Source organism: Guillardia theta, assembly GCF_000315625.1.
Source record: "Guillardia theta CCMP2712 unplaced genomic scaffold GUITHscaffold_35, whole genome shotgun sequence".
Classification (NCBI taxonomy): Eukaryota; class Cryptophyceae; order Pyrenomonadales; family Geminigeraceae; genus Guillardia; species Guillardia theta.
Window position 1 is genome coordinate 463,427 of NW_005434639.1, and position 15,898 is coordinate 479,324.

General features: G+C 45.7%; 4 protein-coding genes across 4 annotated transcripts; all 4 read left to right on the top strand.

The window, feature by feature from the left end:
• Positions 1 to 232: 232 nt before the first annotated feature.
• GUITHDRAFT_139026 (hypothetical protein) lies at positions 233 to 1,063 on the top strand (the record flags this gene model as incomplete). Its single annotated transcript, XM_005832386.1, has 2 exons — positions 233 to 766; positions 815 to 1,063. 2 exons carry the CDS (start codon positions 233 to 235, stop codon positions 1,061 to 1,063), a joined length of 783 nt encoding a protein of 260 aa, XP_005832443.1.
• A 1,967-nt stretch (positions 1,064 to 3,030) lies between these two features.
• Positions 3,031 to 5,735, top strand: GUITHDRAFT_108728 (hypothetical protein; the record flags this gene model as incomplete). Its single annotated transcript, XM_005832387.1, has 9 exons — positions 3,031 to 3,351; positions 3,467 to 3,727; positions 3,767 to 3,827; positions 3,875 to 3,949; positions 3,992 to 4,039; positions 4,082 to 4,185; positions 4,229 to 4,283; positions 4,334 to 4,432; positions 4,540 to 5,735. 9 exons carry the CDS (start codon positions 3,031 to 3,033, stop codon positions 5,733 to 5,735), a joined length of 2,220 nt encoding a protein of 739 aa, XP_005832444.1.
• Positions 5,736 to 10,233: 4,498 nt separating this feature from the next.
• On the top strand, positions 10,234 to 11,385 carry GUITHDRAFT_108729 (hypothetical protein; the record flags this gene model as incomplete). Its single annotated transcript, XM_005832388.1, has 1 exon — positions 10,234 to 11,385. The coding sequence occupies one exon, from the start codon at positions 10,234 to 10,236 to the stop codon at positions 11,383 to 11,385; it is 1,152 nt and encodes a 383-aa protein (XP_005832445.1).
• Positions 11,386 to 14,424: 3,039 nt separating this feature from the next.
• On the top strand, positions 14,425 to 15,255 carry GUITHDRAFT_139028 (hypothetical protein; the record flags this gene model as incomplete). The annotated part of the gene is made up of 2 exons (XM_005832389.1): positions 14,425 to 14,958; positions 15,007 to 15,255. The coding sequence occupies 2 exons, from the start codon at positions 14,425 to 14,427 to the stop codon at positions 15,253 to 15,255; spliced, it is 783 nt and encodes a 260-aa protein (XP_005832446.1).
• Positions 15,256 to 15,898: the final 643 nt, after the last annotated feature.

Here is a 15,898-nt window from a genome sequence, read left to right on the forward strand (position 1 = left end):
GATAAAATGATTGTATCCTGCTGTACGCCTGTAGCAGGTACCCCTCCAGTAACACAGAGAAACCAGGGGGTGAAGGTGGTCAATTTAAAATCTTTTATATGAAGTTTACGTTTTAGGGAGAAGTACCCCGTGGTCTTCCCAGTTTCTTGGGAGTGATAGGGGTGGGTAGGAGAGAAGGCGGTGCAGCTTTTAAATTTGTTGTCCTCATCTCATCTACGGTTCGCCCACATCCATGATGCGATCGCCTCTCCTCCTCCTCCTCCTCCTCCTCCTCCTTGACCCTGCACATGCTTCCAGTCACGAAGAGCCTGTCCACCATCCGTCCAGCAAGGGGCTTCACGGCTCCTTCCACATCGCTCCCGATTTCAAGAAGCTGGCCGACACAATCGCACAAAACATGATGGCGGCGAAGCGAGCTCTCCAGCTCCACAAGCTCCAAGATGCTGGCAAGCCGCAGACAGGCAGCTCTGTCCGTCAATCTACATCCTGTCCAGACTCTACTCAGGTCATCGCGAACTGCAGCTTAGAGTACTCCAGCATGTACAGCCCAAGTGCCGACATGGCAAGCATTTGTCAATCGAGCAGCACCTGCGTCAGTCAGCTGCAGACGCTGTCGAGCAAGTACAAGAGCACAGCCGGATGCTCGACCGACTATCAGGCTCAGAGTGTCCAGGCCTGGCTGTTACAGATCAAATATGGCTGTGTGAAAGACGGAAGTAAGTACTGCGCGACCACATGGGCGAGCGCTACCGATTTGTCGTACAAGGTGGTGGACGCGAGCTGGATAAGACGTCGCGGCTGACAATGCTGTCAGGATCTGTGCAGCTCTGCGTGCTTCAGCCAGTACAGGACCATATACCAAGAAGTGTACGGGGCCTCTGAAGCCGAGTACCTCAACATGGTGTGCCAGAAGGACTCCAAAGGCAACTACTGCATGGACACGATGACGTCGTCAGAGACAGCAATGTCCGGCAGCATGATATGCTCTGAGTGCGGCGCGCTGGTACGGCCTGTCGGATCAGGAGGCAGAGAAGCTTGCGGGCTGACAACGTGCGACAGATGATAAAGATGTCCCAGTCGTCTGGCGCATCGATCGCTGACAGCAGCGTCGACATCGACACCGTATATGGGGCCATGTGCTCGAAAGGTGATCAGAGCCCGACGTGACCAAGCGCTATGAGCTGACGTCATGCTCAGACGGCGACTCCTACTGCTTTGACAAATTCATCGCGGCAGCTTTGTCCACCGGAGCCAGCGGCAGCAGCAGCTCCGAGACCTGTGACGGGACGAGCTCGACCTGTACCAACGTCTGTAAGGTACGCGCGAGTGCCAGACTGCTCCGGCCGCCTTCCTTCTCAATGAGTCTTGATGCCTCCCAGAACGACCTCAAGACGGTCAACGACATTGGCTGCTGCGCAGGCTCCATGCTCGCAGCGATCCCTGAATCGAAGAAAGAGGCCGAGAACGCGGCGAAGCTCTGCTCTCAAAGCCTGCCGAAGCCATGTGAGCTCTGACAGGCCGCACGCGGAGCTTGTGACAGCTGACGTCTCGAGGGGCTGCGCAGGCGGGGCGGGGCCCTCGTTCAACCTCAAGATCGAGATATCGAACCTCAAGCAGAGCTGGTACGCCGCAAACAAGGCCACCGCAGACCCCTTGGTGAGTCGCGTCATGTCTCGAGAGAGAAGGCGGCGCCATGCCTGATCTTGAGCAGCTCGCCACGGACATGAACTCGGCCTTCGGCACTACAGCTGGGCAGGTGAGAGAGAGCGCAGAGGCCCCGCCTGCGCGTGCGATGATGGGCGGGGGGATGACGAGAGGCTGGCAGGCGAAGATGGGGGCGTCGACGGCAGGAGCAGGCGGCACTTCCATCGACGTGAGCATCACCACCGCCAACAAAGATCAGGTAACTTCGCTAGACCCGTAAGCGCTGCTCTGATGACGTCACGGCTAGGGTACTGCGGTAGAGAACAACATCAAAAAGTACAAGGCGAGGCGGAGCGGAAGCGTAAGTCAAGGACTGTGTCTCTGACCGAAGGCGCTGACGGATGGCTGGTAGTCCCTTAGCCTGGCCACCACGAGCACAAACCTTCCCTCCGACGCCAAGATCGACCCGTCCAAGGCTTTAAGCGTCACGGTCTCGTCCTACGTCAAGGGCTCCTCGGCTGCCTCGCGATCTCTTGCGTGGTCGGTGCTGTCGGTGGTTGTGCTGAACGTGTTGGTGAGACCTGCGATGCCGGGGCTTGCGAGAGACCTGACGATCAAGGGCTGCTGCAGGTCGTGGGGAGGATGGGTGCTCATTGGTGAGGGATAGGATCCTACTGTGAGGATCCGGACTCGTGGAGTGCTCTTTTGGACAAGAGAAGTGGTAGCCATGAGGCATGAAGAGATCGCAGTCGGATGACCGCGTGAAGCTGATGCTTGACGGAGCCTATGTTGCTGACCGTACTCAATGACAACGTAGTCATTAGTCACTTGCCACAACACAATACTTACAAAGCTACCTACAAGAATACTTGATAACATACATGATCACGGATCTTTTACACGTTATCCTGGCCCGCGCACAGACCGACGGTGCTGCTCGATGAGAGCGTGTTGCCGACTGACCATCTCATTGAAACTAGCACTGAGTGTCTTCAAGGTCGTTTCGCAGGCCACTGGCCTGCAATACTTGATTAAGAGTAAAAACAAACCTTCCAGTCAACAATCAAGGATATTTGAAAACTTGACCAAGGAGATTCCTCAATGGCTGAAGATGATGTTCTCCAGTCGCTGGTGCGGTTATGGCAGCGGACGGCCTCCCCCTCCTCCCCCTCCTCCCTCCCTCCCCCCTCGTCCTCCTGCCTGCCCAGCGCTCCCGCAAGTCAGCTTCCTCAGCCCTCCAGTCACTCCTATCAAGCTGCGTTCCTGTCCTCCTGCGCAAGCCTTCCTCATGCGGCGAGGGTAGCCAAGATGAAAGCTACTCAAGAAGACTTGCTGCGAATGCTGCTGCTGGCCTGCCGGGAAAGGATCGACGGCCTTTGCTCATCCATGAGGATGAGCGAGGAGGAGAAGACGTCACATCCGGAGTTACTGAGCAGCGAGGTGTCTGAAGGGCTGCTGCTGAAGCTGGAGGATCTCGAAGCAAGGCTGACGAGGGACATGGAGAGCATGAGATCACTTCTTGCAGGAGTGGCTGAGTACGAGAACCTTCTCCGAGAGCGGGCGATGCTGGAAACAACCTTCACCGACTCCTCCAGGCTGCTGGATCGCACTTCGAACTCGTACACTCTTCGGCGATCGGAGGAGCGGTACAAGGCTCTGGTGCTCAAGATCATACCTGAGAGAAGGAAGGAGCTGCTGGGGACGAAGGTACCTTGACAGCCCAGATGAAGTGATACCAGCGGACGAGGAAGGTGTACGGGGACGAGGAGCAGAGCAGTCTCAGGTGAAGGCGAGCAGAGGAAATGATATGAAGGGATCGCAGAATGTTTCGAAAGAGAGGATAGTCCGCATCCAGCACAATCGTGACAGAGGCGAAGAGCACATCTCCCAAGTCTCACAGTCTATCTCCTTCATCTCTGCTGCAGAGCCTTCTATAGAGCCAGACGCTTCTCCAGGTCAACCGCTAGTCTCCTCTCTGCACAGTAGCTCAAGTGCTTGTAGCTCGGCGGTCGAAGAAGCAAGAGCGTGCTTCAAGCCTGCTGATGGACCGGGTGGAAGCCCTGGAGACCTGGGCAAGAGAGCGGTGCGACAGGGGTGGTGTTCTTGACTGCGTGGACGTCAGGTCCTGAAGCAGCAAGGAGAGATATCAGCGATGCAGGACCAGGAGAGGCTGATGAGACAAGGTCCGTGATGAGGCGGCTGGTTTTCTGTGCTAACCCCTCCTCGCAAGAGCTGGGAGAGTCGGACTCCAAGAGCAGAGACGCGGCTATCCACAAGCTGACAGTGAGGATGAGAAGAATGGAAGGTGGAGTTTCGGGGCGTCCTCCTGCCCCTGACATGAGCGCAGACATGATGAAGAGATGTCAAGTCGGACAAGACTCGCCCAAGGCAGAGGGTCACACCAATGGTGGGTCTGGCGCTTGCTGACATGCTGCAGAGAAATCCAAGAGCATGCCTGCGGATGCGTTGGTGCTGAAGAAGGATCATAGCAAACTCCAAGAATCGCTCAAGCTTGCCCAAGAAAAGATTGTGACGTTGGAGGTTCGGGTCGGGCGCTCGCACCGCCTTGTGACAAGCCGAGCAGGCCAAGCAAGGGAAGCTGATAGAGCAGCTGGCGGAGCTCTCGCTCAAGCTGCAAGGTGAGTCAGGAGGGAGAGACTCGATGGGATGAGCTCAGGATGAGGTGCAGACAAGAAGTTCGTCCAGCCGTTAGACCTCAAGTCTGCCTTTCAGAGCTTGTTCCAAGGCTTCACCAACGTCCTCGACCCCTCTCAGCCAAAACGAGCCGGTTCCCCAGCTTTCTCCTTCTCCTGCTCTGCTCCTGCCCTTGTTTACCTCCTGCTCTGCTCCTGCTCATCCTCCTTCTCGCCTTGTTGGATCCTCAAGTCTCTCTAGGTAACTCGGGTGAGGAGAAGAAGGTTCGCTTCGCCTACATCGGCGAGCACTTCGCTCACTCGCTACTGAGCGGCTTCAGCGCCATCGAGAAAGTGGAGAAGAAGCATCTTGAGCTCCTGGTCGAGCTGGAGGAGCAGCGGGAGAGGCACCAGCAGGAGAGGATCGAAATTTCCCGCAAGCTTGCGGACGTCCTGTCGAGATGCGACAACTGCGACACCGTGGCAGAAGAAGTTAAACTCGACCTGCAGGAGGTCGCTGCTCGCGCAGAGGAAGGGAGGGAGGCAGCTCGGAGCGTGTGCTGTCTGAGCGACGAAGTGATTTCCTGCCAGCAAGGCTTGGACGAACTCCGCTCGCGCACTGTCATGCTGGAAGAGAGGAGCGGGCAATCTGAGGGGAGCAAGTCAGCACAGAGACAGGGAGATGTAAAGCAGGAAGGAGGTACAAGAGAGTGCGGAGAAGAGCATGGGGAGGAGGGGAGGAGCGCGTTGGAGGATCTTTCCTCGCGCGTGTCTCTCCTTGAAGCTTCTCTGGCAGCCTCTGCTCCCTCTCCCTCTCCCTCTATATCCGCTGAGGCCATCAACGCGCTCAGTGAGGAGCTCACAGAGAGGATAGAGGAGTCTGCGGCGCGACGAGACAGCAGCCTGATGAAGACGCTGGAGGAGGCGATGCTCTCCTGCGTGTCGCGCGACGACGTGCGAGAGAGTCTGCTGCTGTATGCCAGCAAGAAGGACCTCAAGGCGAGCGAGAGCAGGACCTGGGAGCGCATCGCCAAGGTCGAGGAGGAGGGAGCGCAGACTTCTGCGATGATCAAGCTGGCGAGGAAGGAGCTGGAGGGGATGAAGAGTAGCTTCCTCCTCTCCTCGCAGGAGCTCGCGGCAAAGCTCTCGAGCCACGAAGAAGACTGTGCCGAGGCGGTAGACGCGCTGTCAGGCAGCATTGCACAAGTCTCGTCCGAGCTCTTCAAGTTTGCAGCAAGTCAGTCGGAGCTGTTTGTTCGACGCGACGAGCTCGCCAGCATTCGAACCTTGACGAGCAAGGCGGAGAGTGAAGACAACAGAAGCAGCGAGCTAGAGGAGGAGCGGGAGGGGGAAGAGACACAGCAGCATTCGAGGGAAGAGGAGGCAAAGAAGGATCAGGAGGGGAAAGGAGAGGGAAACTTGACGAGACAAATGGTATCAGCATGTGGGTATTGTTGACTTCATTGAAAATTAGCATTGCACTGCAGTGGTTTTCATCGAGGAATTTCAAATATGGACGACTGAAGACCACCCTGAAGACCATCAAAATAACAGAGGGTCTTGTGACTCTGTACGTAAAAACGATGATTCCTGCGTACAATACAACAATAAATCTATTACACTACTAAAATTTAAATATATTCCTATTGCAGTACAATGCTAATAATATCCAAATTAAAACACTTGAAAACACAATGACAAAATTTCTATTAAGATTATGTTCAATAAATATTAATCACCCATTGCAATAAATATTATTTCAATTAAAATAATATCCAATAAATATTAATCTTGAATCTTGTTGCCATATCAATGTAAATTAATGCTGCAGTGTGGTGCATAAATTACACAATGTAAAACGGCGGTATAGCATGAGCAAAGCGAATGCTATGATGAGCACGCAGTGCTCATCTATTCCATTGCAACTTGTGCTACACTTGTTATTCCTATTACACTAGAATACCAACAAGATTCAAGATTCAACATTGGAAAAATATATTATAACCCAATTATATTTATTGAACAAAATTTGAATAAGAATAATAAACAAGATATTTTTCTAATTTCATATCAATGTAAATCATTGCTGCATTGCGGTGCATAAATTACACAATGTAAAACGGCGGTATAGCATGAGCAACGCGAATGCTATGATGAGCGCGCAGTGCGAATCTATTCCATTGCAACTTGAGCTTCACTATTACACTCGCAAACCCTTGATTACAAGTCTTCAGTCGTCCATATTTGAAATTCCTCGATGAAAACCACTGCAGTGCAATGCTAATTTTCAATGAAGTCAACAATACCCACATGCTGATACCAAATGGTAGAATTCATACCTTTAAACACAGGCATGAATCCTTAATTAAAAAAATGAATCTGTTTCAATATCAGTGTCTAAAACATCAACAGATGCCTCCTAAAAAACAATTGGATGACCATATGCCACCAAATATTATCAAATCCGCTGATGCTCCTCTTCCTAAAACATTTATTGATTTAGAGATTCTTGATTAATTCATTTATAGAACTATTCAATAAAACAAAAATAAATCATATTTTTTTATACTTACTATATACACCTATGTCGTGCATGTTTTACACTTTTCCCACACATTTTAACAGCGTTACTGCATGAAATGCGGTGGGCAAGGCCCTATCACTGTTACACTTGCTAAACTTGATTACAATGCTTACCATTAATATATCCTTTCAATTATAGCATCACATCACTGTTTGTTTTCACAACATTTCAATAAATATCAACGAGCGTACCCACGGAGTGGCTTGAACAAACATATTATACATTTGTTTTCCTATTAATTATCTCAGGCATCACGAGCTTAAATAAGTGATGCTCCACCAATCAACCTATTGGAAATACATCTGCAACGATTCTCTCTTTTGAATGTGCGTGAACCTGTAACTCTATATCAACACAAATTTAACATTAATTATCAAAACCAATAAGTGCAACATTTTTTGTGTGGTGTGATCATGCACGCATATATACATCTGCAACCCGAATACATAAGCAACGATTCTCTCTTTTGGAAATACATCTGCAACTTTTTGGATGTGCGTGAACCTATAACTCTATAGTAACCTATATCATTCACACCAATAAGTGCAATCCGTTTTTTTGTGTGGTTTGATCATACACTCATATATACATGTGCAACCAATTGGAAATACATCAGCAACCTGAATGTATCTGCAACTTTTTGGATGTGCGTGAACCTATAACTCTATAGTAACCTATATCATTCACACCAATAAGTGTAATACGTTTTTTTGTGTGGTGTGATCATACACTCATATACACATCTGCAACCAATTGAAAATACATCAGCAACCCGAATGCATCCGCAACGATTCTCTCTTTTGAATTTGCGTGACTCTGTTAACCTGTGACAACTCAAATCTAACATTAAATATTAAAACCAATAAGTGCAACCTTTTTTGTGTGGTTGCCTCCGGCAAGCACAGCGTGTGATGATACACGCATATATACATCTGCAACCCGAATGCATCAGGAACCAATTGGAAAGACATTTGCAACCTTTTGGATGTGCGTGAACCTGTAACTCTATAGTAACCTATATCATTCACACCAATAAGTGCAATACGTTTTTTTGTGTGGTTTGATCATACACTCATATATACATGTGCAACGATTCTCTCTTTTGAATGTGCGTGAACATGTAACTCTATGACAACCCAAATCTAATATTAAAACCAAAAAGTGCAATACGTTTTTTGTGTGGTTGCCTCCGGCAAGCAAAGCGGCAAAGCGTGTGATGATACACTCATATATACATCTGCAACCCGAATGCATCAGGAACCAATTGGAAATACATTTGCAACCAATTGGATGTGCGTGAACCTGTAACTCTATAGTAACCTATATCATTCACACCAAAAAGTGCAATCCATTTTTTTGTGTGGTGTGATCATGCACGCATATACACATCTGCAACCAATTGGAAATATATCTGCAACCCGAATGCATCAGGAACCAATTGGAAATACATTTTCAACCAATTGGATGTGCGTGAACCTGTAACTCTATATATCAAGTTAAATCTAATTTATCATTCCCACCAAAAAGTGCAATCCATTTTTTTGTGTGGTGTGATCATGCACGCATATACACATCTGCAACCAATTGGAAATATATCTGCAACCCGAATGCATCAGGAACCAATTGGAAATACATTTGCAACCAATTGGATGTGCGTGAACCTGTAACTCTATAGTAACCTATATCATTCCCACCAAAAAGTGCAATCCATTTTTTTGTGTGGTGTGATCATGCACTCATATAAAAAGTAAAGCTTTTGTGGTGTGAGTACTTAAAAAAATGAACATTGAAATATAAGATTAAGATAGAAAAATGTCTGATTCCCTAGAAAATTCATTAGGGAAAATAGAGATAGATATGAAAGAATATGTAGAAGAATGGAAAATAGAAGAAGATGTGATAACTTATGGGAAACATATATGTTGTGTATGCAATGAAGAAGAAGCGACAATAGAATGTGAGCAATGCAAATCATATCCGATATGTATAGATTGTATAAATAATCTAAAGAAGAGATATGTATATTACAAAGAGATATTTGAAGTGAAGGGGATAACACGTAAATATGATGAGAGACATAGTCATAAGATAACATTTGAATGTCCATTGTGTAGGAAGGTGAATGAGATAAGCATGTGGAAAGAAGAATTAACGAAGGAGGATGTGATAAAATTCACGTTTGGAGATTATGCATTTATCTCAATGCTAGTGAATGAGAATAAAATCCTGAATGAAAGCATGAAAAACTCATATCATAGAGATTATCAAGGAGATTATGAAGGAAAACATAGAATTGAAGGACTACAAGAAAAGATATGAAGACTTGATGAGATATATAAATGAGAAGAAAGATATATTTGATAAAGAATCGTGCAATATAGAGAATCAGAAATTAAGATTTAAATTGAGCGATAGTGTAAGGGAAATAAAAGAATTGAAGAGAGAGAAAATGTTGCTAAGAGCATATAATGAAGGTTTATGTCACATGATGGAAAAATATAAATCAATGGTGAAAGAAAGTTTTATGAAAGTGGATAGATATACGAAGAGAAAAAGGGATGAATTCATAGGAAAACTAGAATTGCGAATGAGAATAAATGTAAAAGTGAGAGAGGATAACACTCATGAATGTTATAGTTCATGGATATAAAGGTTTTTTATTTATAAAGAGTAAATGTCGTGTTCAGAAAAACAAAGGGGGGAAGCAAAAGAGGATAAACGAGAATATAGCAACAGGAAGAATAGAGAACACAAGGAACGAATGAAGGCAGACGGTACAATAAAGAAATATTATGATCAGATAAACTCATTGAACAGGGAGAAATATCAAAAGAATGAAGAATTCCACAAGATGATGAATGAAATAGTAAGAAGGAATCAACATAGAAGATATAATGAAGACCCAGAATATAGAGAGAAGATCAAGAAGAGGAATCAAGAAAGATATTATATGAAAAAACAAGCTGCATTAACAGCAAAAGCAGGTTTGTGCGAAGGAGAAGATGATCAAACCTTCCTTTCCGAGTCCATCCATGCTTCTATCGTCGACCTTTGCATTGTCAAGATATGGAAAACATCCATCAATTCTATCCAATGAATTTGGATAGCCCTCAGGTTGCCTCGACTTTGAACCATATCAGTCCAAGGCCAGACCGTCGTTTGCCGTCATGGGACCTGAAAACCTGGAGGGGAGTAGAGTACTTTGCTTGGATGGAAGGCTTCCTTGATTGCAAAGGTAGACCAGATGTCAGCACATTTATGAGCTTTGTTGGAAATGGATATTTGTTTTCACCAGCATCTGTTGTCGGCAATACCATACAGGGATATTTCAGTCTGTCATGTCAGGTGAATCAGCTACAGTATGAAAAGGAAATGCTTACTAGGGAAAATATGGCGCTGAAAGAGTTGTTGCCAAACGTAGACAGAATTTTGAACTTGACGTTCGAAGACATTTGGAAAGCCAATTATCCCAATGATAAGTGCCCCATGAATGTCGAAGATATCCCCAAGGAGTTCGAGTATCGGAAGGAAAAAATTCTCAAAGACATTTTCTCCGAGGTTGGGTCATTATCTGCTTTGTTGTCAAAAGGTATTCGTCAGATGTCTGGGCTTAATGGCTCTAGTCAGGCTGGAAAGGCATTCGGCCATCTTTCCACGTTGAGGCAAAATCCGGATTCATTGTTTCATTTCGAAAATTTTTTGACAGGATATGCTCACGCAATTGCACCGAATTTGGACAGCCGTTGTGAGAGAAATCGCAAAGTCAAAAAAGCCATCCAGAGCTTGTATGATGCAATAGCTCCCAACGTGGATGAAGTTGGTCTCTTGACTATGGGTCAACAGCTGACACACAAATCTTTGAAATTCGTTCATGACATGATGAAAAAATGCGGAGTCAAAATATTTGGAAGTACATCTTCTATCAGTACTTCGAGAGCCAAGCAGAAGAAGCTTGTGACTGACATGGTGGACGGAATCAATGAACTTCCTGGCGGACATGGTGCTTCCATTCTCAAATTGCTCGAACTGTTGTTCATGAAGCTTGCGCGAGAAGATCCAAACATGTACCTTGTAGAATCCTTGGTGCTTTCCCTCTGTTTCGATAGCACGAGATTGGGATCATCAGCTCAGTCAGGTACAGAACAGACAGAGTTTGCAATGAATCTCATAGCTGTGTGGAACAAGGCGGTTGACGTTGCAAACTCTATGTTTGACCAGGAGACCAGAATGAATTCGCCTGCTTCATATATCTCTTTCTTGTTGTTGTACCTGAAGGACACTATCGAGAATATTGACAAGAATCTGTGGAATGTCTATGGTTTTGATTTGAAAAGCATCTTGAAGGATCTGTTTGTCACTTGTGAGAACGGAGAGATCAAGAAAATCAAAGCTGGACTTCACTTCTACAAGGACAAAGATGGGGTTTTGAACTGCATTGGGGGACGTGATAGAACAGCCAGTGATCCGAATTCCACACCTGATCTCGTCATTGAAATAAAAAATATTTGGCCTACCCCACCTTAAGACATATGACATAAAAACAAGGGGTAGTCATCGGCTGTCTTGCCTGAGCGGACGGGTGCCTAGAAGATTCAGAAACTTTTTGGTACAAAATTTGTACGAAGGGGTCAGGACCCCTCTGGTACAAAACATGCAACGATTTGGTACAAGTATTTTAAAGCCCGTACAAACAAAATGGTCTGGTACAATAAATTCCAGAAGGGACTTGGAACGGAATGCAACCTAAACCTGCTAAAAAACCAGCTAAACTGCATCCTAATTCCCTGTTAGCATTGGAACTGATGCATTCGGGTTGCAGATATATTTCCAATTGGTTGCAGATGTGTATATGCGTGCATGATCACACCACACAAAAAAATGGATTGCACTTTTTGGTGTGAATGATATAGGTTACTATAGAGTTACAGGTTCACGCACATCCAATTGGTTGCAAATGTATTTCCAATTGGTTCCTGATGCATTCGGGTTGCAGATGTATATATGAGTGTATCATCACACGCTTTGCCGCTTTGCTTGCCGGAGGCAACCACACAAAAAACGTATTGCACTTTTTGGTTTTAATATTAGATTTGGGTTGTCATAGAGTTACATGTTCACGCACATTCAAAAGAGAGAATCGTTGCACATGTATATATGAGTGTATGATCAAACCACACAAAAAAACGTATTGCACTTATTGGTGTGAATGATATAGGTTACTATAGAGTTACAGGTTCACGCACATCCAAAAGGTTGCAAATGTCTTTCCAATTGGTTCCTGATGCATTCGGGTTGCAGATGTATATATGCGTGTATCATCACACGCTGTGCTTGCCGGAGGCAACCACACAAAAAAGGTTGCACTTATTGGTTTTAATATTTAATGTTAGATTTGAGTTGTCACAGGTTAACAGAGTCACGCAAATTCAAAAGAGAGAATCGTTGCGGATGCATTCGGGTTGCTGATGTATTTTCAATTGGTTGCAGATGTGTATATGAGTGTATGATCACACCACACAAAAAAACGTATTACACTTATTGGTGTGAATGATATAGGTTACTATAGAGTTATAGGTTCACGCACATCCAAAAAGTTGCAGATACATTCAGGTTGCTGATGTATTTCCAATTGGTTGCACATGTATATATGAGTGTATGATCAAACCACACAAAAAAACGGATTGCACTTATTGGTGTGAATGATATAGGTTACTATAGAGTTATAGGTTCACGCACATCCAAAAAGTTGCAGATGTATTTCCAAAAGAGAGAATCGTTGCTTATGTATTCGGGTTGCAGATGTATATATGCGTGCATGATCACACCACACAAAAAATGTTGCACTTATTGGTTTTGATAATTAATGTTAAATTTGTGTTGATATAGAGTTACAGGTTCACGCACATTCAAAAGAGAGAATCGTTGCAGATGTATTTCCAATAGGTTGATTGGTGGAGCATCACTTATTTAAGCTCGTGATGCCTGAGATAATTAATAGGAAAACAAATGTATAATATGTTTGTTCAAGCCACTCCGTGGGTACGCTCGTTGATATTTATTGAAATGTTGTGAAAACAAACAGTGATGTGATGCTATAATTGAAAGGATATATTAATGGTAAGCATTGTAATCAAGTTTAGCAAGTGTAACAGTGATAGGGCCTTGCCCACCGCATTTCATGCAGTAACGCTGTTAAAATGTGTGGGAAAAGTGTAAAACATGCACGACATAGGTGTATATAGTAAGTATAAAAAAATATGATTTATTTTTGTTTTATTGAATAGTTCTATAAATGAATTAATCAAGAATCTCTAAATCAATAAATGTTTTAGGAAGAGGAGCATCAGCGGATTTGATAATATTTGGTGGCATATGGTCATCCAATTGTTTTTTAGGAGGCATCTGTTGATGTTTTAGACACTGATATTGAAACAGATTCATTTTTTTAATTAAGGATTCATGCCTGTGTTTAAAGGTATGAATTCTACCATTTGGTATCAGCATGTGGGTATTGTTGACTTCATTGAAAATTAGCATTGCACTGCAGTGGTTTTCATCGAGGAATTTCAAATATGGACGACTGAAGACTTGTAATCAAGGGTTTGCGAGTGTAATAGTGAAGCTCAAGTTGCAATGGAACAGATTCGCACTGCGCGCTCATCATAGCATTCGCGTTGCTCATGCTATACCGCCGTTTTACATTGTGTAATTTATGCACCGCAATGCAGCAATGATTTACATTGATATGAAATTAGAAAAATATCTTGTTTATTATTCTTATTCAAATTTTGTTCAATAAATATAATTGGGTTATAATATATTTTTCCAATGTTGAATCTTGAATCTTGTTGGTATTCTAGTGTAATAGGAATAACAAGTGTAGCACAAGTTGCAATGGAATAGATGAGCACTGCGTGCTCATCATAGCATTCGCTTTGCTCATGCTATACCGCCGTTTTACATTGTGTAATTTATGCACCACACTGCAGCATTAATTTACATTGATATGGCAACAAGATTCAAGATTAATATTTATTGGATATTATTTTAATTGAAATAATATTTATTGCAATGGGTGATTAATATTTATTGAACATAATCTTAATAGAAATTTTGTCATTGTGTTTTCAAGTGTTTTAATTTGGATATTATTAGCATTGTACTGCAATAGGAATATATTTAAATTTTAGTAGTGTAATAGATTTATTGTTGTATTGTACGCAGGAATCATCGTTTTTACGTACAGAGTCACAAGACCCTCTGTTATTTTGATGGTCTTCAGGGTGGTCTTCAGTCGTCCATATTTGAAATTCCTCGATGAAAACCACTGCAGTGCAATGCTAATTTTCAATGAAGTCAACAATACCCACATGCTGATACCATATTTGGTTGCAGCGCAGGTGAGCACCCCTACAGTTTAGCGTAAATCAAGGGGTGAAGGTGATCAATCTAAAACCCTTTATATGAAGTTGACATTTTAGGGAGAAGTACCCCGTGGTCTTCCCAGTTTCTTGGGAGTGATAGGGGTGGGTAGGGGAGAAAGGCGGTGCCGCGCTCAAATTCATGATGCGATCGCCTCTCCTCCTCCTCCTCCTCCTCCTCCTCCTTGACCCCGCACATGCTTCCAGTCACGAAGAGCCTGTCCACCATCCATCCAGCAAGGGGCTTCACGGCTCCTTCCACATCGCTCCCGATTTCAAGAAGCTGGCCGACACAATCGCACAAAACATGATGGCGGCGAAGCGAGCTCTCCAGCTCCACAAGCTCCAAGATGCTGGCAAGCTGCAGACAGGCAGCTCTGTCCGTCAATCTACATCCTGTCCAGACTCTACTCAGGTCATCGCGAACTGCAGCTTAGAGTACTCCAGCATGTACAGCCCAAGTGCCGACATGGCAAGCATTTGTCAATCGAGCAGCACCTGCGTCAGTCAGCTGCAGACGCTGTCGAGCAAGTACAAGAGCACAGCCGGATGCTCGACCGACTATCAGGCTCAGAGTGTCCAGGCCTGGCTGTTACAGATCAAATATGGCTGTGTGAAAGACGGAAGTAAGTACTGCGCGACCACATGGGCGAGCGCTACCGATTTGTCGTACAAGGTGGTGGACGCGAGCTGGATAAGACGTCGCGGCTGACAATGCTGTCAGGATCTGTGCAGCTCTGCGTGCTTCAGCCAGTACAGGACCATATACCAAGAAGTGTACGGGGCCTCTGAAGCCGAGTACCTCAACATGGTGTGCCAGAAGGACTCCAAAGGCAACTACTGCATGGACACGATGACGTCGTCAGAGACAGCAATGTCCGGCAGCATGATATGCTCTGAGTGCGGCGCGCTGGTACGGCCTGTCGGATCAGGAGGCAGAGAAGCTTGCGGGCTGACAACGTGCGACAGATGATAAAGATGTCCCAGTCGTCTGGCGCATCGATCGCTGACAGCAGCGTCGACATCGACACCGTATATGGGGCCATGTGCTCGAAAGGTGATCAGAGCCCGACGTGACCAAGCGCTATGAGCTGACGTCATGCTCAGACGGCGACTCCTACTGCTTTGACAAATTCATCGCGGCAGCTTTGTCCGCCGCAGCCAGCGGCGGCAGCAGCTCCGAGACCTGTGACGGGACGAGCTCGACCTGTACCAACGTCTGTAAGGTACGCGCGAGTGCCAGACTGCTCCGGCCGCCTTCCTTCTCAATGAGTGCCGAAAGTAAACATGCCCTAATGAAACCCAACATTTTTTACGTTGATCTGAAGAATCTAGGACGAGGAGCAGAAAAGAATAATGAAAGAGGCCGAGAACGCGGCGAAGCTCTGCTCTCAAAGCCTGCCGAAGCCATGTGAGCTCTGACAGGCCGCACGCGGAGCTTGTGACAGCTGACGTCTCGAGGGGCTGCGCAGGCGGGGCGGGGCCCTCGTTCAACCTCAAGATCGAGATATCGAACCTCAAGCAGAGCTGGTACGCCGCAAACAAGGCCACCGCAGACCCCTTGGTGAGTCGCGTCATGTCTCGAGAGAGAAGGCGGCGCCATGCCTGATCTTGAG